Source organism: Hypomesus transpacificus, chromosome 14 (genome assembly GCF_021917145.1).
Source record: "Hypomesus transpacificus isolate Combined female chromosome 14, fHypTra1, whole genome shotgun sequence".
Classification (NCBI taxonomy): domain Eukaryota; kingdom Metazoa; phylum Chordata; class Actinopteri; order Osmeriformes; family Osmeridae; genus Hypomesus; species Hypomesus transpacificus.
Window position 1 is genome coordinate 10211407 of NC_061073.1, and position 24981 is coordinate 10236387.

Genomic DNA, 24981 nt, shown 5'->3' on the forward strand with positions numbered 1-24981 from the left:
CAGTTTTTAAACTCCTATCAAATGGTTGGAAAAAAAGCAGTAAACACGGTCAATTATAGGTTGTGACGGCTGTCAATCAAAATGTGGAGCGGTGACTCGTTCCACGTGTTCCCTGTCAGAAAATTAATTTAACGAATTATCAATTAGTTAAATTCACATCCTTAAATTAGTAAAGCTTTTGGTTGATTATAATCTTAATATAAGACTGTCAATGAACTAATTTTAATGTTTTATATTTTATTTGTTCATGATTTATTTTAGTTGGACTTAGTCAGAACTGTTTCAAAAATAGTTATGTGCCTGCTGCCGATGGGCTCAGTGACGGTGAAGTTAAATGGCACGGAAAAGACATGTTGTAAAACTGGTTGTTCCCATCCTTGATTGTGATTGGCTATATTGCGTTCCATGCCGTTGTAAAATCCAGCATTACCTCACAGGTTGTCCTCATAACAGTCTTTAACATTCCATATTACTGCGCATCGAATATTTCAAATTGAAAAAGACGGCAAAGAAGTCCGTCTGGCTGTTGCCTGGCAACGACTTATGTAGGAACTATACTTTGTAGTAGCGGAAGAATGACTGTTTATTATTAAACTATTTTGTTTCTAATAGTTTTTATTGATGAAACCATATCAAATATTTGTAGTAACAGTTTTTAGAAAAACAACTCCCCTTACCTGTTCTAAAATCAGCGTAAACCACGGCCTCTTGGGGCTTATTGCTTAATTATGTTACATTGTGATGTAATGGTGTTTTCTGGAAGGGACTTAAGAACTATGTTTTTGTTAAGTTAGATAGGCATTATATAACAGTTTCAGGTTGTTTTAGAGTTGGTAACATGTCCCACATTTTTCCACACAAACTTAGTAATCATCCCACTTGGTTTGTTTGATGGTGGTCACCCTACTTGAAATTGATACGAGATCCCGCCCTAAATATAACTTGTAATGTCAGGGCAATTTGGTTGTGTTATGAAAAATGTAAGCATTATGGTAAATAAACATGCAAATGAGCTGTGATATATAAAGATCACAGTTATTATTAAAAGGATCACGGTTGTTTCACTTTAAGGATTTTCCCAGAGATAAACCCTAAACAGAGTGAGCAGTGAGCACTGACGTGATCCATACTAGCAGCCATCCTTGTCAGTATCATGGTTCTCTACCTCAGACTAATTATGTGTTGAGTGATGCTAATGAATTGACTTCTGGAAGTCTACATGCAAATAACACTCAGCCAAGTACCAGACGTGAATTCTTTGTTGTACAACTTAATGTTGTGTCCTTTAACTTACCGTACAGCACTTTGGTAAAAAAAAAAAAACTTTTTTAACATGTAAAAAATGTGACTTGACAGGACATTTTGACAAACTTTTTAATGGAACTTCATCTTTCACACTGAATAAAAATATCAGGGCAATATTTTGTGAGATTAATTAATGAGACTGTAAATTCCAATCCTAAATTCCATTCAAATATAATAATAATAATAATCATGTTGCATTTGAATGTCTGTACTTACAAGAATTACTATGATGCAAACTAATCAACTCAAACTGTTGTGGATTAAACAATCTCTGGATTGAAACACTCAACTTGAATTAACCCTCAAATTATAAAATGTTGAACTGTCAATACAAAAACCATCTTCATGACCACAGGCTGTCAGAATGTGAAGCAGCCAGTTTAGTCACTCTCACTGCCACTGGCTGAACTCACATAGTTGCCGTCCTCCCCTGTGCCCTCCACAAACCAGTCACCTGGGTTAGCACACACACACCACACACACACAAAGAGATCAGAGTGATTATAATATAATTCAAGTTTTGTGTCCTACCATTATATATCACATACATACATACCACTTCCTACTAAACCATTTGGAGTTTCGCTCTCATCCTCAAAGTGGTCAAAGTCCAGACTGACAAAGTTACTCTGTTAAAAAATGTACAAAAGCCACTCGTTAAGGAAATGCAAAAAGCCCTGGCTTAATGTTGCCATTTGAAAACATTTTAACATACATTTCTCCCCCACCTGTAATGATAGTGATGTTGTTGTGGAGTACTTCTCTCTGAACAGACGAGTCAGCTGTTTACCTTTCGCTTGAGGAGCGCCTCCCACTCTCCTCGCTCCCTCTTGACCAGCGTGATGACCGGCTCATTGCACTTCATTTCCCATGAGCACCTGTCTGCAGCCACCGGGAGGAGGAGCTCCAGGTCGGCACGGTAACGACTGTTGTTCACTTTGGCACTACAAAGAATACACCCATCTGTCAATTTAAAAATGGATTACCTGCGAAATGAACGGTAACTATAGCAAATGTAGGATTGCAAAAAAAAGGTAATCAATGAACTTAGAGCAGTGGTTCTCAACCCTGGTCCTCAAGTACCCCTGTCCTGCTAGTTTTAGATGTTTTCCTGCTCCAACACACATGATTCCAATGAATGGTTGTTAACAGGTTTCTGCGTAACTAGTTAACGACCCATTCATTGGAATCAGGTGTGTTGGATGCTTATGCTGGGGACACACTACAGGATAATGGGGCCGATTTCCCCCCCTTCCGACAATCCTAGGTAACGTCCCGATTATCTTGATGGTTCTACTGATTATTTTATCAGATGTTCGCTTGGTGTGAGGTGTGTCAAGTGTGATCGAATCTACTCGGAAGGACGTCGGAGATGTGTGCCCCGATTGTGAATCCTAAATATTCAACATGTTGAATATTTACGATCAGAAATCCTGATGTGTGGGGGGAACCCCGAGGACAAACCCCGAAATTATCACGTGAAACGAAACAATATCCAATCAGAAAGCAAGCTGAGAGAATACAGAAGCATAACAAACGGAGTCACAGATGGAGGATCAGCTTGTCGATTTGTGGAAACAGCAAACCCTTTTCTTTTTTTCCTGTTAATTTTCTGTGAAAATCATTCCAAACACTTATTCTGAAGTCTTAAGAGATTTTGCAGATTTCTTGTGTTCAGTCGGGACACTGGTTGAAAATATGTGTGAGGTTTGCTGTCTTCGTTACATCATGGCACACCATAGACTATAGGAGGAAAACGGTTCAATCTAGGATTTTTTGTCCTCATGTTTGTGGTCTCTTGAAAAAAGTTTGAAAATCTACACAAATATTTGAGTGCGTAGCCAGCATTAGAGCATCAAGTGCTTTCTCCGTTCTTTCACGTCACTACTGTGATACTCCATCAAGTCTGTTTCCATACTAACCTGTACACCACTCTCTCTGGGAAGAAGTCACAGGACTGGGCCACTGGGTTGATGAGCTTGACACTGATAACAACCACGTCTTTCCTCTGGAACCACTTGACCTGAGGGTGAAGAAGGCTGGAGAAGCAGCAGTGAGTTGACGACACAGGTGTTAACAGAAGACAGATGATTAACTTGAGACACTCGTACCTTTTAGGAGCGTCTACTTTGATGGCCCCCTGAAAACCTGTGACGTTAGCAACCTTCTCTGCTTTGACGGCGTGCTTCGTAGCTGTGGACTGTCCTGATGGAACAGCATGAAGTCTGGTTAGTTTCTGTTATTACCATACAGCCGATTAAACAGAGTACTGAACAAGTGATATTGTTGTGGCAGATTACAAGACTTGAGAGATATTATGGTAGTCATACCATTTCCCACCGCTGAATGGACAGTGGAAATCAACTGTTTGAATTCCTTCATGTCTGAGTTCCTGAGTGAAAACAATGGTCTTAATTACTATTCACAGTCTGCCCAAGACTATTTATACAAGTCAAAAAATCAGTTGAAACAAACACAAAGGGGAAGAAGATGAATTAGTCAACTTAACATCAACAGTGAAGCTAGCAGTGTCTTTATCATCAATCAAACATTCACTGGTGCAGTAATATTGAACCAGATGTGCCAACACTAGTTCCATCCCTGTCCAAACCCTTCACGTTTACAACACAGCTACGCCACCAGCAGCCAATAACAACATGCCAGACCCAGTTCAGAGGACCCTGGGTGGGTTAGGCTTGAGAACAGGGCACACCTGGACACGTACCCGAGAGTCCGGGCAGCATGTTTCAGGTTGGCGATGAGGCTGCTCCACTGTTCAGCATCTGGACGCCTGTCCTGGGTAGTCACAGCTGCAGCAGTCTCACCTCCATGGGACTGGGGTGGAGGTTCTGTTGGGCCCTCTCTATAGGACTGGGGTGGAGGTTCTGTTGGGCCCTCTCTATAGGACTGGGGTAGAGGTTCTGTTGGGCCCTCTCTATAGGACTGGGGTGGAGGTTCTGTTGGGCCCTCTCTATAGGACTGGGGTAGAGGTTCTGTTGGGCCCTCTCTATAGGACTGGGGTAGAGGTTCTGTTGGGCCCTCTCTATAGGACTGGGGTGGAGGTTCTGTTGGGCCCTCTCTATAGGACTGGAGTGGAGGTTCTGTTGGGCCCTCTCTATAGGACTGGGGTGGAGGTTCTGTTGGGCCCTCTCTATAGGACTGGGGTAGAGGTTCTGTTGGGCCCTCTCTATAGGACTGGGGTAGAGGTTCTGTTGGGCCCTCTCTATAGGACTGGGGTGGAGGTTCTGTTGGGCCCTCTCTATAGGACTGGGGTGGAGGTTCTGTTGGGCCCTCTCTATAGGACTGGGGTGGAGGTTCTGTTGGGCCCTCTCTATAGGACTGGGGTGGAGGTTCTGTTGGGCCCTCTCTATAGGACTGGGGTAGAGGTTCTGTTGGGCCCTCTCTATAGGACTGGGGTGGAGGTTCTGTTGGGCCCTCTCTATAGGACTGGGGTGGAGGTTCTGTTGGGCCCTCTCTATAGGACTGGGGTAGAGGTTCTGTTGGGCCCTCTCTATAGGACTGGGGTAGAGGTTCTGTTGGGCCCTCTCTATAGGACTGGGGTGGAGGTTCTGTTGGGCCCTCTCTATAGGACTGGGGTGGAGGTTCTGTTGGGCCTTGCTTCTGAGACGAAGGAGGATCTTCAGATCCCTCCTGGCCACAGCATAGGCTCTCTACAGCCGCTCTCCTCCTACAAGTCACAGCCTTCTCTGCAGCCTGTCCCTCATCGTCCATGGTTACCTGGGAGCCCTCCAGGGAGCCCTCCAGGCTGCCCACACACACACACACGTTTATGAGATTTTGTGCGCAACAGCACTGTGTGGCTCTCAGGACACGATGTATAATCAGAGTTGTTGTCCTACTGCAAGGCTCCTGGCTGTAGCTCTGTCACTCACCCTTTCATCTGAGAGCCCTCCTCCTCCTGCTCCTCCCCCTCCTCAGCTGCAGGCTCAGCCCGCTGCGTGAGTTCCCTCAGCAGGTCCAGGTGTTGGGGGTTGGTGGTGCCCATGCCAGTGTTGAGGATCTCGGTGTGGACGTTGTGCTGGTGTATGAAGGTCTTCAGGGCTGGCAGACGGGTCATCCTCACCTCGGGGCAGCACAGGCAGTGTCATTCAGTTACCGTAGAAACCAGGGGCACAGGTTTGTTTTTAAATGTGTGTGGGGCAGATTCCCCCCCAAATAACAGAGGATGTAGCAGTTAAATAAAGTTGTTTTCTTATTAAATAGTGTGGGGCGGGCGACAGATATAACTTTTCCTACAGTGGGTGGGGCCTAACGAAACCTACGCCCCTGATAGAAACAATGAACAACCATCTGGATTGGTGAATGAAACTATCGGAGCATACCATGGGATCAACGAAGATGGTGTTTCCCAGACTCAGTACAACTTTGGCTTGGTGCTGAAGGCCTCTGATCTTCTGGCTGATGGCTCTGGTCACCTGTTCAAGGCCAACACACATTCAACCATCTGTCCATCAACTGAGTCATGGTAGCTCACATGAACATGAGTTGGCTTGATGGAATGACAGTAAAATAAACTGCTGGAAACTAAATTTGCTATCATTCCTAGCTTAACGGGTGTGTACAATACCACTAGTGTTGCAGATTTAACAACTTGGTGGGCGACTTTTCACCTTCCATAGTGTCAAAAAATTGGTTTGAATTTACGTCATCACGTAATATAGCAATTTTGGGGACTTCTCAGAGAACCAATAGCAGGTTTTTTGGGTCAACATTGAGTAACAAACACCTTGGGGTTCCAGTCCACCTCTCCGTCGATGGGCTTCACCCTGCACAGGATGATCTCCAAGGCCTGGGGAGGGAGGCTGTGAAACTGGGGCGGCAGCTGCAGCAGCTGGTGAGCCTTCACCTCCTGCTCACGGCCCTCGTCCAGGAAGCGAGCCTGAACGCTGAGGAACAGACGCTCGCCCCGCTCAGGGACCACGGTCACCTGCACCCTGGGGGAGGAACCAGGCATGGAGATAAGGTGGTGCCACACACACACACACAACACCACGGAAGACTGGTCAAATATCTGTGGAATTTCGACCGCTCATGTTGTGCAGCAGCTTCATTAATAATAATAAGAATACTTTATTTATATAGCATATTTCATACAAGAACTGCAGCTCAAGGTGCTTTACACAAATCAATAAAAACAATAATACCAGTACTACAAATAATAAAACCCTTCTGAGGCCGCAGTTTTTGCGATAATCCCACAACCCACCATCTTTGGGGTATGTCGAGCCACAGTCTTTGTGGTTTCCCAATATAAATAAAATGTAACTCAACAAAACACAAGCCACAGCCTTTGTGGTTTCCCAATATAAATTAAATGTAACTCAACAAAACACAAGCCACAGTCTTTGTGGTTTCCCCAATATAAATAAAATGTAACTCAACAAAACACAAGCCACAGTCTTTGTGGTTTCCCAATATAAATAAAATGTAACTCAACAAAACACAAGCCACAGTCTTTGTGGTTTCCCAATATAAATAAAATGTAACTCAACAAAACACAAGCCACAGTCTTTGTGGTTTCCCAATATAAATTAAATGTAACTCAACAAAACACAAGCCACAGTCTTTGTGGTTTCCCCAATATAAATAAAATGTAACTCAACAAAACACAAGCCACAGTCTTTGGGGTATGTCGAGCCACAGTCTTTGTGGTTTCCCAATATAAATTAAATGTAACTCAACAAAACACAACCCACAGTCTTTGGGGTATGTCGAGCCACAGTCTTTGGGGTATGTCGAGCCACAGTCTTTGGGGTTTCCCAATATAAATTAAATGTAACTCAACAAAACACAAGCCACAGTCTTTGTGGTTTCCCAATATAAATTAAATGTAACTCAACAAAACACAAGCCACAGTCTTTGTGGTTTCCCAATATAAATTAAATGTAACTCAACAAAACACAAGCCACAGTCTTTGTGGTTTCCCAATATAAATTAAATGTAACTCAACAAAACACAAGCCACAGTCTTTGTGGTTTCCCCAATATAAATAAAATGTAACTCAACAAAACACAAGCCACAGTCTTTGGGGTATGTCAAGCCACAGCCTTTGGGGTTTCCCAATATAAATAAAATGTAACTCAACAAAACACAAGCCACAGTCTTTGTGGTTTCCCAATATAAATTAAATGTAACTCAACAAAACACAAGCCACAGTCTTTGTGGTTTCCCAATATAAATTAAATGTAACTCAACAAAACACAAGCCACAGTCTTTGTGGTTTCCCAATATAAATTAAATGTAACTCAACAAAACACAAGCCACAGTCTTTGTGGTTTCCCAATATAAATTAAATGTAACTCAACAAAACACAAGCCACAGTCTTTGTGGTTTCCCAATATAAATTAAATGTAACTCAACAAAACACAAGCCACAGTCTTTGTGGTTTCCCAATATAAATTAAATGTAACTCAACAAAACACAAGCCACAGTCTTTGTGGTTTCCCAATATAAATTAAATGTAACTCAACAAAACACAAGCCACAGTCTTTGGGGTATGTCAAGCCACAGCCTTTGGGGTTTCCCAATATAAATAAAATGTAACTCAACAAAACACAAGCCATAGTCTTTGCGGGAATAAAAAAAATCTATAAAAACAATTATACAACTAATAAAAGTAATAAAATCCTTCAGAGGTAAAATATGTCAAATGCTTTGGTAAAAACATAGGTTTTAAGGTGTCTTTTGAAAATGTCTAGCGTGTTGGATTCCCTAATATTTATGGGTAATGTGTTTCATAGTTTTGGGGCGTAGTTGACAAACGCTGCATCACCAATCTTCTTATGACTGCTTCTGGTCCTTGTCCATTTAGAGCTTTGTATGTGAGGAGAAGGACCTTAACCTCAATTCTGAAGGTAACAGGGAGTCAGTGTAATGTAGCTAGGAATGGACAAATGTGTTCTCTCCTTTTGGTTTTGGTTAATAATCTAGCTGCAGAGTTTTGAATGAGCTGTGGTCTTTCAGTGGTTTTCTTGGGAAGACCAGCGACTACGTATTAAGTTGAGGGTCCCATCATTTTTGTCCATGTCATTTTCATTCGTTTTTTTATTTACAATATTTTATTGGAAAACTAAATCAAAAATAAAATCAGATTTCTATTAAACATGCAACTAACAATGGTGGATTCCATTTTCAAGTTATTTCAGAGGAAATGATGCGTTCTTCGTTTCTTGTGGAGTGGGTACCAACAAACTGTCTCAAGTCTATTTTAGACCCCACTGTCAAGATACGGCAGGACAAGTAGGAGAGAAAAGGGATAGGCCGGCTGTGTGGTGTACTAACCTGTGATAGGCCGGCTGTGTGGTGTACTAACCTGTGATAGGCCGGCTGTGTGGTGTACTAACCTGTGATAGGCCGGCTGTGTGGTGTACTAACCTGTGATAGGCCGGCTGTGTGGTGTACTAACCTGTGATAGGCCGGCTGTGTGGTGTACTAACCTGTGATAGGCTGGCTGTGTGGTGTACTAACCTGTGATAGGCTGGCTGTGTGGTGTACTAACCTGTGATAGGCTGGCTGTGTGGTGTACTAACCTGTGATAGGTTTCCTTCTCCTGTACACAGTAGAGCCCGCCCTCCAACACTTCCACAGCCATCAGTTTCTCTGTAGCATAGTGAGCAGCCATGTTAGCTGCCAGGCTCTCATAGCAGTCGTCTATCCCACTCACAATGCGACCGCAGTACTGGGACGCTGTCTTGATGTACAAGGGCAATACCTACACACGGACAACCAGGCAAACATTAAGGACTACAGTCATTCCCATGACAACCAGGCAAACATTAAGAACTACAGTCGTTCTCATGACATTGAGACCCAGTTTCCCAGACATGAATTAAGCCTAGTCCTTTAAGTGACAGAGAGATTCGATGAAGATCTCCATTGAAAACGTGTTTAGTCTACGATTAGGCTTGTAGCCTTTTGTGTAGGAATTATAAACGGCAAAGCTTGTTTTATGAATCAGCACATCAAAACACAGAAGACAGACCAACGTGATACATCATCATGTAGTGCCAGGCAGCCGGCTGTAGTGTTGACCCACCACTATGCTGCCTGAGGAGGGGTGGCAGGGCTGGTCCTGGGAGGGGCAGAGGCTGTGCCTGTCTGGACACACACTGCTGTCTCTGAGACAGGGAGGCACAGGGCTGTTAGCATCAGCAGTGCATCAGGCATTGTCTTGGCCAGGAATAAACACACTAAAGCGTACAGGAAGTTTTACATGAGTCATGCCCTCTTGCTCTTTGTGCCCGAACCACAGGGGTTCAGACACACCAGCGTCCCATGATGAACTACTGGCAGTGGTTGGAGTTAGCCAGTGACAAACAATGATAGACAGATGCTTCATCCAATCATCTGCCTAGCGTTTTTTGAAAGCACCTGCCTTTTTCCAAACACTTTCCGAGGACTTCCCAGATGTGCATGTGTGACAAACCATCTGGCGAGTCAGGCTACTAATACTAATATATCTAACATCCACACAGCCAAAACCACACCTGGTGCAGAGTTAGGTGGCGTCAGAACTTGCCTGCAGAAGCCGTAGCTCTTGAGGTAGGAGCAGAGAGGCCGGCCTGCCCTCTGGAGCTCCTTGGCCTGCCCCACGCCCCGGGCGAAGTGGAGCAGCTCGGGGGGGAGCGCGGCGCCCGTGCGCCTCAGGTAGCGCAGCACGCCCGTCACATGGCGGCTGTTCCTCTCCGTCAGCAGCAGGACTGACTTTGGGGGCGAGGAGGGCCTGGGACACTCCTGCTGGACCAGCAGCAAGGGACAGAAGAGAGACAAACTTAGAGACTGAGAGTTTAGTCACTCTCACTGCCACTGTCTGAACACGCATAGCAGCCACACACCCACACCCCCACACACACACACACACACAGTGGTGGTAGTCCAGGAAACAAGAGAGAGATAGAGAGAGAGAGAGAGAGAGAGAGAGAGATGAGGAGTGACAAGAGATGACGTCTGAAAAGGGTTCTACACGTGCAGCAACCATACAGCAGAGAACAAGCCCACCATCCAGACACAAGGCTGGAAAAACTCTCCTGCCTGTTCCATGGTTAAGACTCAAAGACTCCCTTCTCTCTACGAGGGAACAGAAGAGTATGAATATAGATTATTAGGCTGCAGCAGGGCATCTCTTCAAATGAATGGGTCGTTATGAAGCTCTGGAGAAGCCTGGTAATGACTCATTCATTTGAATCAGGTGTGTTGCAGCAGGGAAACATCTAGAACACACACGGCAAGAGGGGCAGGAGGACCAGGGAAACACGCACGGCAGGGGGGCAGGAGGGGCAGGAGGACCAGGGAAACACTCAGGGCAGGGGGGCAGGAGGGGCAGGAGGACCAGAGAAACACGCACGGCAGGGGGGCAGGAGGGGCAGGAGGACCAGGGAAACACTCAGGGCAGGGGGGCAGGAGGGGCAGGAGGACCAGGGAAACATGCACGGCAGGGGGGCAGGAGGACCAGGGAAACACGCACGGCAGGGGGGTAGGAGGACCAGGGTTGAGAGAGGCTGTGCTGGGGTGACCCACCTTGTCGGAGCGGTTGCAGAAGTTGTCCACCATGCAGGCCAGGCGGTCGCCGAAGCGTCGGGGGGAAGAGGGGAAGCTGTAGTGCACCACACACGAGGCGTCCTGGATGCCCAGGGCCTGCAGGCAGGCGTCCGTACTGACTGAGGGGAGGAACAGGATGTGGAAGACTCGAACTCAGACCAGGAAGGTTCATTTGAGGCACAGAAATTGAAGTTTGTTTCCTACCCATTGCACTGGTGTTTACAATGTTCCTCTAGAAATGTGAAAATGATTCTAAAACGTTAACTCTGAACCACTATATAATGAGCAATAGCTGTTTGTTTATGTATTTACCCAGAATGACATGAGTTCCTGGGCCAATTTCTTTTCTCCACTGCTCCATGACAAAGTCAAACTGGTAGGTCATCCCCTCGTGAGCTTTCAGGGAGAACGCTGATGTTTTGTTGACAGCCTTTTGGAGAAACACAGCGAGTACAGACAGACTCAGACAGACTCAGATTCATCCCAGACACAATCAAGCTGTACACATGACCCTGCTGGACATGATGAGAGGAAGTGATGCGAGGTGTGTACTACAATTGACCCTGCTGGACATGATGAGAGGAAGTGATGCGAGGTGTGTACTACACATGACCCTGCTGGACATGATGAGAGGAAGTGATGCGAGGTGTGTACTACACATGACCCTGCTGGACATGATGAGAGGAAGTGATGCGAGGTGTGTACTACACATGACCCTGCTGGACATGATGAGAGGAAGTGATGCGAGGTGTGTACTACACATGACCCTGCTGGACATGATGAGAGGAAGTGATGCGAGGTGTGTACCTGGAAGACATGCTCGACCTCCTCAGGAGAGCTGGTGATGATGAGGGTCTTCTGACGAACACCAGGGGTTAGATCCAGCGCTCCCAACAACCCCGACACCTTGGTGCAGTCCAGAAACAGCAGCACTATCTGGGCACAGCAAGTACACTTAGGTTTTTCACATTAGAATTTTTGTATACATTTGTAAAAATGAATTCTAACATATAATATATATAATTTTGAAGTATTTTTTGGAACCTAATATATTAATTAACTTTATTTCAAATTACACATGTATGAAACAAACATGCCAAGTTAGATCCTTCCCTGAACCAACAACAAAAACTAAAAACGAGGAGAGAGGATGATAGAGAGAGGATGAGAAAGAGAGAGGATGAAAGAGAGAGGATGAGAGAGAGCGAGACCAACCTGGTGCACGTTGCCATAGAGAGCAGCCTCTTCCATCACCGTGATGACGACACAGGGGTGCTTCATGTAGCTGAGCAGCAGATCCTCCATGCTGGGGCTCCAGCGCCGACCCACGGCCACTATCTGTCTGGGGCAGGACACCCGGTCCTCGCTGGCTGTCACCTTCTGGAAGTACTGCAGGATGCTGCTCATCTGGGAGGGAAGCAAACACCCGTGAGGACAACATCACAGGCAGCTGCTTCAGGTTACCTTCAGGTTACCTTCAGGTTATGATCTTTGTAACTGAACGAGTCACACCCGGTCAGGCTTGGTGTTCATAGGTTAAGTTTAAAGGTCCCATGACATGCTGTTTTTGGATGCTTTTATATAGGCCTTAGTGGTCCCCTATTACTGTATCTTATGTCTCTTTCCCGAAATTCAGCCTTGATGCAGAATTACAGGCACTACAAGCAGTCCCACAATGAGCTTTGCTCAGGACGTGCTGTTTCTGTGTCTGTAGCTTTAATTGCTAATGAGTAGGAGAGAGGCGGGGCTAACTGCCATGCTTCGGTCGTTTGCAAGTCATGATGTCTCGAGGAAAAACCCATGTTACGCTCGCACGGTTGTAGCTCATTTTTTCATTGGTGGGCCAAATTCTCTGTGCGGGCAAAGCAGAGAAAGGGGAGGTAACCTTCCCTATTGTAACGTCAGAATAGGGGGATTTTCAAAACCGAGCATTTGAGCTCTCATTTTCTCAAAGACGGAGAAGAATACCCAGGGCTTGGTTTGCACCTATCGAAATTTCGAGCCACTAGGAGACCAAAGGCAGGCTAGGGGAACTCATATTAATGTTAAATAACCTCCGAAGGTTAAGTTTTCATGACATGGGACCTTTAAAAAAAAGTTGCAACATCAGTAATAATAATCATTTATATTCTATAGTGACTTTAAAAGTTGCATCTAACTTAATACAAATAAGGAAGACAAAAAATAGAGTGACATAAATACAACTAAACATATATATTTTCAAATCAGTAAAAGCTAGAAGCAGCTGAGTGACCTGGTCTGGGGCGCGGGAGAACAGCTGGTCGGCTTCATCCAGCACCAGGTGGCACAGACGCAGGAACAGGAAGCAGTGCACAGGAAGCAGGCGCGCCAGGCTGAAGGGAGTGGTCACCACAACCAGACCTGCTCACACCGGGGGTGCAGGAAGAACAGCCGTCAAAACCACCCCCATTCCTGTCTCACCTGGACGATCACACTTTGATAGGGAGCCATCTAGGGAGCGCACTTTGCTGAACCCTGGATTGGATAGTGATCTGCATGTCCCTGGTGGCTGTGTTGCTCTGGCTGGGAGTGAGGAGTGTTGGGGTTTCCCTGTGGGGACACACTCACAGTTCTTGGGGATGTGGACAGCCTTGGCCTCGTCCCTGGCCTGGCCCACCAGCACCACTGTGGGGTGCAGGCTCTGCAGGCTGTGGCTCTCCTCCAGGCGGTCGTACACCGTCTGGGCCTTCCCCCAGCCAGGACACAGGATCACCGCCAGGGGCTGGGGACACCGTTAGGAGTAGATGAATTAGGTGGCTGATATGGGACACTGGCTGGAATCTGCTTTCATGCTAACAACACAGTGCACACACATGGCTGGGTTGGCAAAGGTTGGTTGGGTAGAAAACCACTGTCTGGTCCCTTACAGTCAAAACTAGCATCTACAAAGACCTTTATGAACTTTGGTTATTTTCTTCAGATCCTAGATTACATTTCTGGCATTTCTTCCAGAGGCTGTGAGGGTCAAAGTTCACTGTCAGATTTCTATAATGATGAGGTCTGGGCTGCAGCATCACTACTAGATATTAGCTCCTTGAACACTACAGATGTTTATAAATCACATCTTGATACCCTCATATTCTACCTCACTTGCGATTCTAGTACAGCAAGTTATCCTTTATGTACATGTCTGTCCTTGTGATAAACATTAGTTATTCTGGTGCCTTATTTGTCCTTAGCTAACTGCACAGCACTTTGGCTTAACACCTGATTGTATTTAAAAGGTGCTACAGAAGTAAATGGGACTTGACTATGGACGGTGTGTTTGCTGTAGAATGCATCCACCCACCCCGGAGCGAGCGGAGAGGGAGCTGAAGACAGAGATGAGCTGCATGTGGGTGAGCAGGGGGGGCAGGTAGGTGAGGGGGTCGCCCCCGCTGTGGGAGATGAGGACCGTGTCACAGCCCCGCGCCACCGCCGGCCAGCTGTATCCCTCCGCCAGCGACAGACCGAAGCACTTCTGTCTCTGCAGGATCTGAAGGAGACCGTGGATTAATACCTGCTTCTCCTAACCCATGTTAGTGTCTATGCAACCTTTTATGGGGTGTTTGTATTTTTAAGGCATTTCTGCTTTATTGGGACAGACAGTGAAGGATGACAGGAAATGTAGGGGAGAATGTAGGGGAGAATCCTGGGCTGGATTCAAACCCAGGCCCCTAGGGTAAGGATCTGGGTTGGAATGCCTTTGCCTCTAACATGCGCACTAACGGTGGTGGAAAAAATGGTTTCAAATTTGAATCGCGAATCAGTCTTCTAACGATTCATATTGATGCACAAATAAATAAATATATATACACAAACAACTGGAATCAAATATAAGCATATATTGAATCGAAAAAATCGTGTATCGGGAAAATCGTGATTTGATTTTTCATCGAATCATGACCCCAAGAATCGAATCGTGAGGTAGCAACAGATTCCCCCCCTAATACGCACTGGTTTACGTCGAGCCACACACACCTCTATCCTTATGATGACGCGTCACGAAGGACAGCTTATTCACTGCTACTGTCATTTGAAAAGAAAATTCCACCTGTTTACATTTACTGCACTGAAACGAGAGACGGCTCATCTCACTACACGGCAGGTCTAAAGGTCAGTTGATGTGAATGCTGATGCAGACAGAGAGCTGCGAGGCTTCATGCACGCCTGCAGCCTGCATACCCGTCTGTAGGAGTCCAGGATGGGAGCACTGGCCAGGCTGGAGCAGGGCTCCATGGGGAAGGCAGAGTGAACCAGCACCCCTATCCTGCCCTCCTGGTCGCTCCTGCCCTGCTGGTCTCTCCTGCTCTCCTGGTCACTCCTGTCCTCCTCCTGGTCACTCCTGTCCTCCTCCTGGTCACTCCTGTCCTCCTCCTGGTCACTCCTGCTCTCCTGGACACCAGAAGACAAGGCTGACAGTCACACATGGAGGACACCGCAACAGTGGAACACTTGTGAGCAATATATCTGCTGATTTTAAACATCATACAGCGCCCGGTTCTAGAGATAATAGAGACACACACACACACCTGCCTTGATAAAAGAACAAGCTGAAGTGTCCCACTTAACCAACATTCACCCTAAAGGTGTGTTTGTGTTTAGCATATGGCAGAGAAATGGTCGGTTGTTGATTCAAGCTCAACAAGTTAAATGTAGTGAAATGTTGATGCTCACAGTGGCTTCAGGAGAGTCTAGATCCAGCTTCAGAGGATCAGGGTTGAGAAACTGCAACAACCTGTACAGAACAATAGAGGGACATAGAGAACAGAAGAAAGAGAGAGACACTGAGAACTGGACAGACACGGAACTGAAGAGAGGGAGACACTAAGAACTGGAGAGAGGGACACTGAACACTGGAGAGGGAGGGAGGGAGAGAGAGAACTGGAGAGAGACAGAACTGGAGAGGGACAAAACTGGAGAGAGACAAAACTGGAGAGGGACAAAACTGGAGAAAAAGAGAGAAACCGAAACAGGAAAAGAAGGAACATGAGACAGACCGTGCGCAGGCCAGCTCTTCCTCTATGGTTTCCTTCTGTGTGGGGGTCTGGGTGACAGGGCCTCCAGCCACATCGCCGCCAGCACTACAATCATGTGGAGGTCAAACTACAGGTCAGTTCAAGAGGACCTCATTAACACCCCAGTCAAACTGTCTGAATAACACACCTCAGTTTAACACCCTTCACTTCCACAGCATCAGGGCCACTTCCAGGTGGTTGGACTGCAGGGCTTCCTCCATTACTGCAACAAGAAGACAGGACGTGACTGTTCCAGTGTGTTGTAGAAGACAGGACGTGACTGTTCCAGTGTGTTGTAGAAGGGAGGTGGACCACCACCAGCAGGGGTATATGTGGACTCACCACCAGGCAGGTATCTCTCCCTGGGTCTGTGGAGCAGCCCGGCCTGGCTCTCCCTGGGTCTGTGGAGCAGCCCGGCCTGGCTCTCCCTGGGTCTGTGGAGAAGCCCGGCCTAGCTCTCCCTGGGTCTGTGGAGCAGCCCGGCCTGGCTCTCCCTGCTCTGGCACCGTCTGGGTCACTGGTTCATCTCCCTCCTCCTTCTCTCCAAACTTCAGATCGGAAAACAAAGATGAAAACGGCACTTCCAGAGAGTGATGAAGTTACTGAATGAGAGCTGATATATATTTTGGAAATAAAACCGCGGTTTGTACCCCGATTTTACGGTTTTCTTGTGGTTGTGCGGCTTATATTTCGAAGCAGCGTATAGCCCAGTTTTCAAACTAAAAAGTGGCTTCGTCCGATGATCTCCGCAGACCGTGCAGCTAATTTAATGCTCAACACTGGAACGTGGGCTTATTGAAAGAGGAATTATTTACTCTGTCGTCTCAGTTACACAATCAGGGCTTGGAAATACAATGACTTGCTAAAGTAGGCAAATGGCTAGTAGGACATAACATTTCATGATAATTTCAGTAATTCAAACAGCTCCAAGACGCAGTGAAATGTTAGATTGGCCTACAGCTAACAAACCAACGTTAGCTAGCATCGCTAACGACATTTTGACTTTGGTACGCCATCCTCAGGATTTGTTAGCTAGCTAACTTATACTATATCTAAAATAATTTAATAGACATCATGTATTTTGCCACGCATGGATATACTATCCACCATATAAGTGTGTTACAGCATGCTGTAAGATCTCCTATAGCCTACTCATGCATTGCTTGGTATCATTGTTCCCGTATCAAGTGCGGCATATATTTCAGTGCAGCTTAAAATCTGATATACAAACACAAAGCTCCCATTCTGCTGGGGTGCGGGTTAAAAAAAATGCTGCTTGTTTTCCGAAAAATACGGTAATCAAGATGCTTGTTTCAAATTATATTGCATTACAAATGATAATCAGCTAAACAATTGAAGTGAAAAGTTGTATCTTTGAAAAAATGAGTACACAAGTTACATAATTTCTTAGTATTTGGTATGTCCGACTTTTGCTTTAGTGACAGCAAGCACAAGCTGATGACCCGTGTTCTCAGTCTGATCTGACATCGTTCCAAACAGCTTCTTCTGATAGTTCAGAATGCTTTTCTCAGTATTCAAGCCCCCATTAAATGTTGGCTGTGTTGGAAGCAGTGCTGCTGCTCTTACGGTGGGAACGGTGGGAACCTTTGCGCTCAAAGCAGGATTCAGAAACTTTCGGATTCTGTTGAAGTACAAACAAAAGGAGAAGAGTTATATGTGATTTCAGACTGCTAGCAGAAGGGTGAACATGCTGGTAACATTATTCACCTGAACAGACTGATGTTTTTGGAGAGCTCTGTCACCAGAGAGGAATCAGTTTCCTCCTCTGTCCTGACACCACAGACAGACCAACAGGATCAGAAACAGCCCTGTTGTCTCCTAAGTCACTCTGGTTTACAATACAGGACCGGGGGAAACAAAGCCTAAACATACTTTTTGTCATCTCCGCCTTTCACTGTGTGTCTCGTGTCGCGGGTCTTGGGCGCTCTCTCCTTGCCTCCAGGAGAAGGCCTTGGTCTACGCTCTTGGTTCTTCACAAACAAAGACAAGAGTGGGCTACTGTCAGGTGGGAGTCAGGTGGGAGTCAGGTGGCTGAGCGGTTTTGATAAGTTACACTCACTTCAGACATGTCTCTGGAAGCTTCCATCTCCTCTTGGCCTGAAGCCGGTCCTACTCTGGGATCTGCCACGGGACACAGTGAAACAAGGCTCTCTCAGAACTGCTGTTCCTGCAAAACTACACAGCTCCGTTTTTGAAAAGCTACACTTTAGAGAGATGCATGTGTTGGAAGCGTGTGGTCTAAGCGGGGTGGCTCACCGTCAGGTAGAGCTGGGGGGTTCTGCAGGGGAGGAAAAAGAGACGAGAGGGACCGCGCGAGGCACCCGCTGGTGGCCAGGAAGTTGTCTGTGTCCTGGAAGATGTCACAGCCCAGCACAGCAGGGGGCTGGTCGGCCAAGCCGCTCAGAGCCCCGCCCAGGGTCTCCTCACTCGTGGAACACGCAAACCTCTTGGTGACCAGGTCATCGTTCGCACATATCTGGGTGGAGGGGGAAAACCACTGACTGTAAGTCTGAAGAAACGCTCACCGTTTTGATATAGCAACCACTGTTCCTGGAGACGTTGTAGAAGCTTCACCTTCACGTTCCTGATGGTCAAGTACAGCTCGATGGCTGTGGAGCCAGAGAGAGTGTCCAATAGCACGGCCTCCATCTGTGTGGAAGCTACAGGCGCAGAATGGAACAGAAATAAAGAGGCCTGTTTAGAACGGTGGAAGTCTCAACACAAGGAAAAGAAGGATCAGTATTTCTAGGTATTGCATGTTGAGAGTTCGTACTGCGTGTTTATTGAAAGTTTGATGTATAGGTTTACGGATGATTCTTTTTGTACCTTGAAGGAGGTTGTGCAGGTATCGTGTAGCAGAGCTGTCCCACTGCGTCGACGGCCTACAAGCAGAAACACAAAAACGGACAGCGGGTGGGAAGATGCTACCATGTCACTTCCTTCAAATAGGAAAACAACTATTCATGCACAACCATTGACAGCCTAGTCAGCTGGGAGCCTTACACAAGCACAGCCTTCTCCTCACAGATGGACACCTGCAGCCTGAGGGGGTGCAGTCCAGACAGGTGGTACTTCCTCACCCAGAAAGGCAGCTGCAGAAACTTCTCCAGTGGAGCTCGGACCCTAAGCATAGAATTGTCGCTGTCAGATCAGATCACACCTTTGCTACACAGTCTTGGAACTACCACTCATGTTGCGACAAAATAACATAGTTGACAGTTGAAGGGCCATTCTGTAGAATTAACTATGATAATGTAGTTAGCAGTTGAATAACCACAATGTAGACTACGCTATACAAGTGCTGGTGTCTGGACATACTCATCTGAGCGAACGATGATGCGTTCTCCATGGTCAACCAGGAAGCACATGGCCTGATTGCCCACGGGGAGAGACTCCACCACAGCTCGGCACCACTTCTTACAGGCCGAGAAATAGACCACGCACACCTGGGGTGGAGAGGCAACACCGACCGGCGGTTCAACATCTCAGGCATGCGCTGCTTTACTGCGGTACGCACACGCACTCTACCTTGGACATACAAAGTTCTGCAGACAACATTGTCAAGGCAAAGAAAATACACGCGAACTACTGGAAAATACACGCGAACTACTGGAAAATACACGCGAACTACTGGAAAATACACGCGAACTACTATGTAAAGCGATAATTACCTGGCCTTCTGCTAGCGAGGTGGGTTTGATCTGCTTTACGTCTTGGTTGACCGCGTGATAATAGAGATTCATGTTCACTTGTAATTCACCGTATTCTTTCGGGGACTCATTGGGTATCCCTCGACCCTTCACGATCCGCCCCCAAAGGCATGAGGGATTCTCGACCTACAGAATAAAGAGAATTCTGAAAATCAAACTATGTTGTAGTTATTAATCTTGTTGTGTAATAGTATAGTATAATAGAGTTTAAGAACAACTGAGGGGGGTGTCATTTAAACCCCTGGTATAAAATCTATAGGCGGACATTACCTTCAAAATGGCTATTTCAATCATTGATGAGGCGTTCATTAATAGCTTGGTCCACTGCAACAGATCACAGAGCAACTTGTTCAGCTCATACGAAGTGGACTCAAATATAAAAGCAAATGTCCCTTTTGCCGGTAGATTGCATCTAGTCAGCATGCAGAGAAAAACGTCAAGCAATAGGAGCTAGCAAGCAAGATTAATTAGCCTAACTGAGCAATTTACTGCATGTGCAAGCGCCTGAAAACAACATTGGTAACTAAATGTGGAAAAAGACCCCGCATGTTTCCGCGGGATCCGCGCTTCGGCCACATGGGCCTCAGTCTTGGAATATGGTATCTCGGTCTGAACAACACCGTAAAAGCATTCCAACCGGTTAGCAAATCATAAATCGAATAATTAATACACTGGCCAAAAGGTAGTAAATCACCACTGAATAAGATGGGTAACTTGAGTTAGCTTCTTCTTTGAATTTGAGTTATCTAGCTTAGCAAGCTATTGTTGGTAGCAGTAGCCTACACCAAGTGTGAGATCACGAGCGACCTTCCATACATCCAACAAGCACACCTACCAGAATAGTGCAGCAAATACGGAACTGTGGGTTTTTATTGTTGTTTTATTCCAAATATGTTATAGCTTTAAATACTATTCAATAGTTTTGTTTGGAACACGAGTCTTGTTGAATAGCCAGGTGGGTAGCTCGGTATGCTCCAATTACGGTGCGTGTCCACTACAGCTCAGCTCCGCTTGCCTCCCCACAATGCACCACACAAGCGTTAACGCCCGGCTTCAGCAAAAATGAACGAATTTAATTCAGCAACGTTTATGCTATCTCACAGTCTATGCCCCCGGGAAAACCAAGACCTGCGACGTAGTTAAATTGTGAAGGCGAGCACAAACGCAGTTTTTGAAAGTTCAACATGGATTATAGGTCGAAAGTTGAATGAACGAGTATGTTCTTTCGATTTCTGACAGGATGAGTCGTTGTTGCTCGTAACACGCTGGCATTCTACTAATGAATGCTGATTGTATGACGTCATTGACATTTTAAAAAGCTTTTTAGAACAAAAAGCGACCCAGCAGTGTGTATTTTCTTTGCCTCCCCTTTCAAATGCAACATTCAAATTACTGGACAAAAATTATATCCTGAGAAAAGTGGATTTTGAGGGGTGTAGCTCCAAAGACCTCCATTCATTATGCACTCGCCTGTGAGCGCCCTCATATGGAACCAGGGTGGAACTGCAACCAGTTCAGAACCCGGAAGTTTCTCGAGAGTGGCAGTTCTCCCCATAGATATATATATCTATGGTTCTCCCCTTATTAGACATTCTCTGGTGGTTCTCTACCCTGGTCCCCAGGGACCCCCTGCAGGGACTCCCTGTCCTGGATGTTTTAGATATGTCCCTGCCTCGACACACCTGATTCAAATGAATGATTAGTTATCTATCCTGCTATTTTCATTCTGTCACTTCCCTGGTCTGGTCTGGTCTGGGTCAGGGTCCTCTGGTCTGGGTCCTGGTCTGGTCGGAGTCTGGGTCTGGGTCTAGAGAGTCTAGGTCTAGAGGTGTTCATGTTTTGTGCACTAGGGTTCACTGTTGCTTCAATAATGAAGCCTCCTGTACAATACTGCATGTGGAACACCCATGTTCCTCTAAAAAACATGTTTTTGTGAATCTTATTAACTGATTTATATTCAAACTTTGCTCGGGTGCTACATATAAACCATTCCACAAATTGAAATACACATTCAGAGTGGTATAAACACCAGGTTTTTTTTAAATGAAAATGTCCTGTTAAGTTATAACCACCTAAAAAAAAAATTGTATGCTGCCAGGAATTTGTATTTCCTCAAAGCCTGATAAAGCAGAACGTTAGTGTGTTAGTGTGTCCTACATTTACAATCCTCATGTCCCTTCTTCGTAGGATGCACAAAGAGTGCATGTTGCTATTGGACATGTACACGCCTCTACACAGTCATTCAGACACTGAAAACATTGTGCAACACCGTGATCTTCACCAGGGGATGTTGGGATGTGCTGCTTTGTGACCTTCCTCTTGATGTCTGTGTTCTCCCCATGCAGCATTTCTAACCGAGCAGTGAGCTGCTTATCTCTCCCCAAACTCTCTCTCTTTCACACACAAACACATACTGTAGAATTAGTGTCATCTGGTGAGATCAGGGAAGTGGCTTTTGACAGGAGAGTTTCCCCGGTAAAGACAGCTCTCCCCAGACGACCTTGGGAGCTGGTTCAGTTGTGGTTCCTGCAGTCAGCTCGGTTTCCTGTGCCTCTCTCTGACTGGTAGGCGTAATGCATGTCATCCATAATGAATGGCCTTGAGTCATGTTACCGTCACACTCGGACAAGCGTCGAGGTTCTGGTCTTGTATGGGCCAATCAAGTGCGCTGACACCAGCCTGTGTCTATGTTAAACAGTTTGTTTGGCTACAGAACCACACTTACACGATGCATATCCCTCAAAGGACCTCGTGACACGTGGACCGTGTGACAGGCGATACTTATTAACTCTCCTCCAGAGAGAGGATCCAAACCTCTCTGCCCCAGTCAAGTGGGAATAGCCTGCTTTCAGGGAAATGGTGAGACAAGCCGTCATTCAAACGCTTGTGTTATTCTGAACAGTTACTGGATTGGCTCCTGGCGCGGCTCTGTATTCCATAGCCCCGCCTCTAACTGTCAGGATCTTGACTGCGTAATATTGTGAGCGCTGTTGCAGTAGCCTACTATGCGAGAGATGCGATGAGCTGCAAGTTTTTATATGAGGGTTACTTTACCGAACACGACTCGTAGCGGAGATCACAGAACGGGAAAACAAAGCCTAGGTTTTAAAGCCCTTTATATTTCTTACGTCGTGAATTTCTTTTAAACACTATTTTCAAAGCCATCTTGCAGTATGAGGAGCAGATATGGCAAGGAGTAGCAAGTCCGTGGCGCGGACCCTGGAGGATTTGACGCTTGACTCGGGTTATGGTGGAGCTGCCGACTCATTCAGGTCTTCCACTGCGTCGCTGTGCTGTTTCGAGGCACATGCACCGAATGCGTATGGGGGGAATTTTTGGCATTTAACCGACTCGATGCACAGTCGACACAACAGCCTAGACACGGTCAACACCGTGCTGGTGGAGGACTCGGAGGCGCTGGAGTGCTCCGGTCAGTGCGCGAAACTACCGGAGTTGGAAGACGTGCCATGGACCCTGGAGGAAGTGCAGAGCGCGCTGATCCGGGACGAGGAGCTGAGGCAGGGGCTCGTGTCACCGGAGGTCTTGGCCCATCTCTCGGTACTGGTCAGCCGCGCGCTGGTGAGAGTCGCCAAAGAGGCACAGCGTCTGAGTTTGCGTTACGCCAAATGCACCAAATATGAGATTCAAAGTGCCATAAAGATAGTCTTGTCGTGGACTGTGTCGATGAACTGCATCACCGCGGCGCTGAGTGCCTTGTCTCTGTACAATATGAGCACAGAGGACAAGTTCAGCCGCGGGAAATCGGCCCGGTGCGGCCTCATATTCAACGTGGGGCGGTTCTTCAGGTGGATGGTGGAAAGCAGGGTCGCGGTCAGGATCCACGAACACGCGGCCATCTACTTGACAGCGTGCACGGAGAGTCTGTTCCGAGAGGTGTACGCGCGGGCGCTGCGCAGTGCGCCGGTGGAAAAAGATAACGGCATCCCGAAGTTTACCGTGGAGGCGTTAGAACATGCCGTCAACAACGACGCGGAGTTATGGGGGACTCTTCTGCAGTACCAGCACCTGATCTGCGGGAAGAACGAGAGTGGTGAGTTAGCGAGATCTCGGAGCCAACTGTTGTGTAATCATCTCTCTGTTTGCACAACGTGGAAGTGTTTAAGCCTGTCAGTAGCAGTTGGCGTCATGTTCAGCACGCACAGAACATTCGAGGCTGTGTCTCACCGGGCATCAGCGCATCGACATCCCCCCAGTGTATCAGTGACAGGGTGATGCTGACCATCAGAGATATCCTTCCGTTCTTTAAACTCTATCCTCTGGCCTGGTTTAGTCCAAGAATCATGAATCACGTTTACAGCTCGAACTTACAGGAAGTTCGTGTCCACACAACACATTTCACCTGTAACATGTGGGAATACATCCTGGGTGGAGTTTAGTGGGTAGAGCATTTGCCAGCAGATAAAGAGGTCTCAGGTTCAAACACCCCTCTGTACGTGGCTTTAGATAACAGGGTCTGATGAGTTAATATGATGTTAGTGTTTCCTAGACTGTTGCCCCTGACTCCTGCTGGTCCAGGACTGCCAAAGCATGGTCACCTGTGAGAGGGTGTTACTGTGCTGACTCAGGGAGGGAGGGAGGCAGTGAGGGAGGCAGTGAGGGAGGGAGGCAGTGAGGGAGGCAGTGAGGGAGGGAGGCAGTGAGGGAGGGAGGCAGTGAGGGAGGGAGGCAGTGAGGGAGGGAGGCAGTGAGGGAGGCAGTGAGGGAGTCAGGGAGGGAGGGAGGGAAGCAGTGAGGGAGGGAGGGAAGCAGTGACGGAGGGAGGGAAGCAGTGAGGGAGGGAGGCAGTGAGGGAGGGAGGGAGGCAGTGAGGGAGGGAGGGAGGCAGTGAGGGAGGGAGGGAGGCAGTGAGGGAGGGAGGCAGTGATGGAGGGAGGCAGTGAGGGAGTCAGGGAGGGAGGGAGGGAGGCAGTGAGGGAGGGAGGCAGTGAGGGAGGGAGGCAGTGAGGGAGGGAGGGAGGCAGTGAGGGAGGGAGGGAGGCTGTGAGGAAGGGAGGCAGTGAGGGAGGGAGGCAGGATCAGGGCTTCTGAGTTTCTGTTGCTCCAGCAGGTGTGTGTAAGTGGGGCCCCAGGCTGTGAGTGTTATCATGCTTCACACAGTGAGGAGGAGACGGCCGAAGGAGTACTCCCTGAACACTGCCCTGTTCAGGGAGGAAGCCATGAAGCCAGGTCACAGGGTCACAGGACCACAGGATCACAGGGGCACAGGGCCACAGGGTCACAGGACCACAGGGTCACAGGGTCACAGGGCACAGGGTCACAGGACCACAGTCAGGGTCACAGTGGCAACATCACAGATGATTCTGTGGACAGACAGTTCTTTTCTTACTTTGAGATTATCCCCAGCCTCA

The 24981-nt window shown here is 47.1% G+C and overlaps 2 protein-coding genes across 2 annotated transcripts in view; one reads left to right on the top strand and one right to left on the bottom strand.

The window, feature by feature from the left end:
- Positions 1 to 1504: 1504 nt before the first annotated feature.
- tdrd12 (tudor domain containing 12) lies at positions 1505 to 22459 on the bottom strand. The gene is made up of 34 exons (XM_047033503.1): positions 21894 to 22459; positions 19883 to 19936; positions 19574 to 19738; positions 19221 to 19348; positions 18906 to 19025; positions 18729 to 18784; positions 18477 to 18562; positions 18224 to 18378; positions 18159 to 18180; positions 16224 to 16429; positions 16030 to 16104; positions 15864 to 15947; positions 15541 to 15601; positions 15049 to 15159; positions 14174 to 14359; positions 13453 to 13606; positions 13118 to 13245; positions 12079 to 12270; positions 11671 to 11799; positions 11176 to 11293; positions 10843 to 10982; positions 9845 to 10059; positions 9362 to 9443; positions 8856 to 9037; positions 6053 to 6260; positions 5649 to 5741; positions 5199 to 5389; positions 4031 to 5071; positions 3636 to 3697; positions 3417 to 3510; positions 3228 to 3344; positions 2096 to 2249; positions 1862 to 1934; positions 1505 to 1759 (listed from the first exon to the last, which is right to left on the bottom strand). The coding sequence occupies exons 1-34, from the start codon at positions 21951 to 21953 to the stop codon at positions 1686 to 1688; spliced, it is 5016 nt and encodes a 1671-aa protein (XP_046889459.1). The 5' UTR covers positions 21954 to 22459; the 3' UTR covers positions 1505 to 1685.
- A 147-nt stretch (positions 22460 to 22606) lies between these two features.
- LOC124477213 (ankyrin repeat and BTB/POZ domain-containing protein BTBD11-B-like) overlaps positions 22607 to 24981 on the top strand; it is a 58819-nt gene continuing 56444 nt past the window's right edge. The window contains 1 exon segment of the mRNA XM_047034870.1: positions 22607 to 23663. Within this exon segment, the coding sequence (XP_046890826.1) occupies positions 22799 to 23663 (865 nt within the window). The 5' untranslated portion in view covers positions 22607 to 22798.

Coding starts and splice junctions, on each gene's coding strand:
- tdrd12 (XM_047033503.1), bottom strand. CDS start 21,953: ATGGGGAGAACACAGACATCAAGAGGAAGGTCACAAAGCAGCACATCC. Junction 14,360..15,048: donor TCCTGGACTCCTACAGACGG/GTATGCAGGCTG, acceptor GGTCTCCTTCAG/ATCCTGCAGAGACAGAAGTG. Junction 5,390..5,648: donor CCATCTTCGTTGATCCCATG/GTATGCTCCGAT, acceptor TGCTGCCCCGAG/GTGAGGATGACCCGTCTGCC.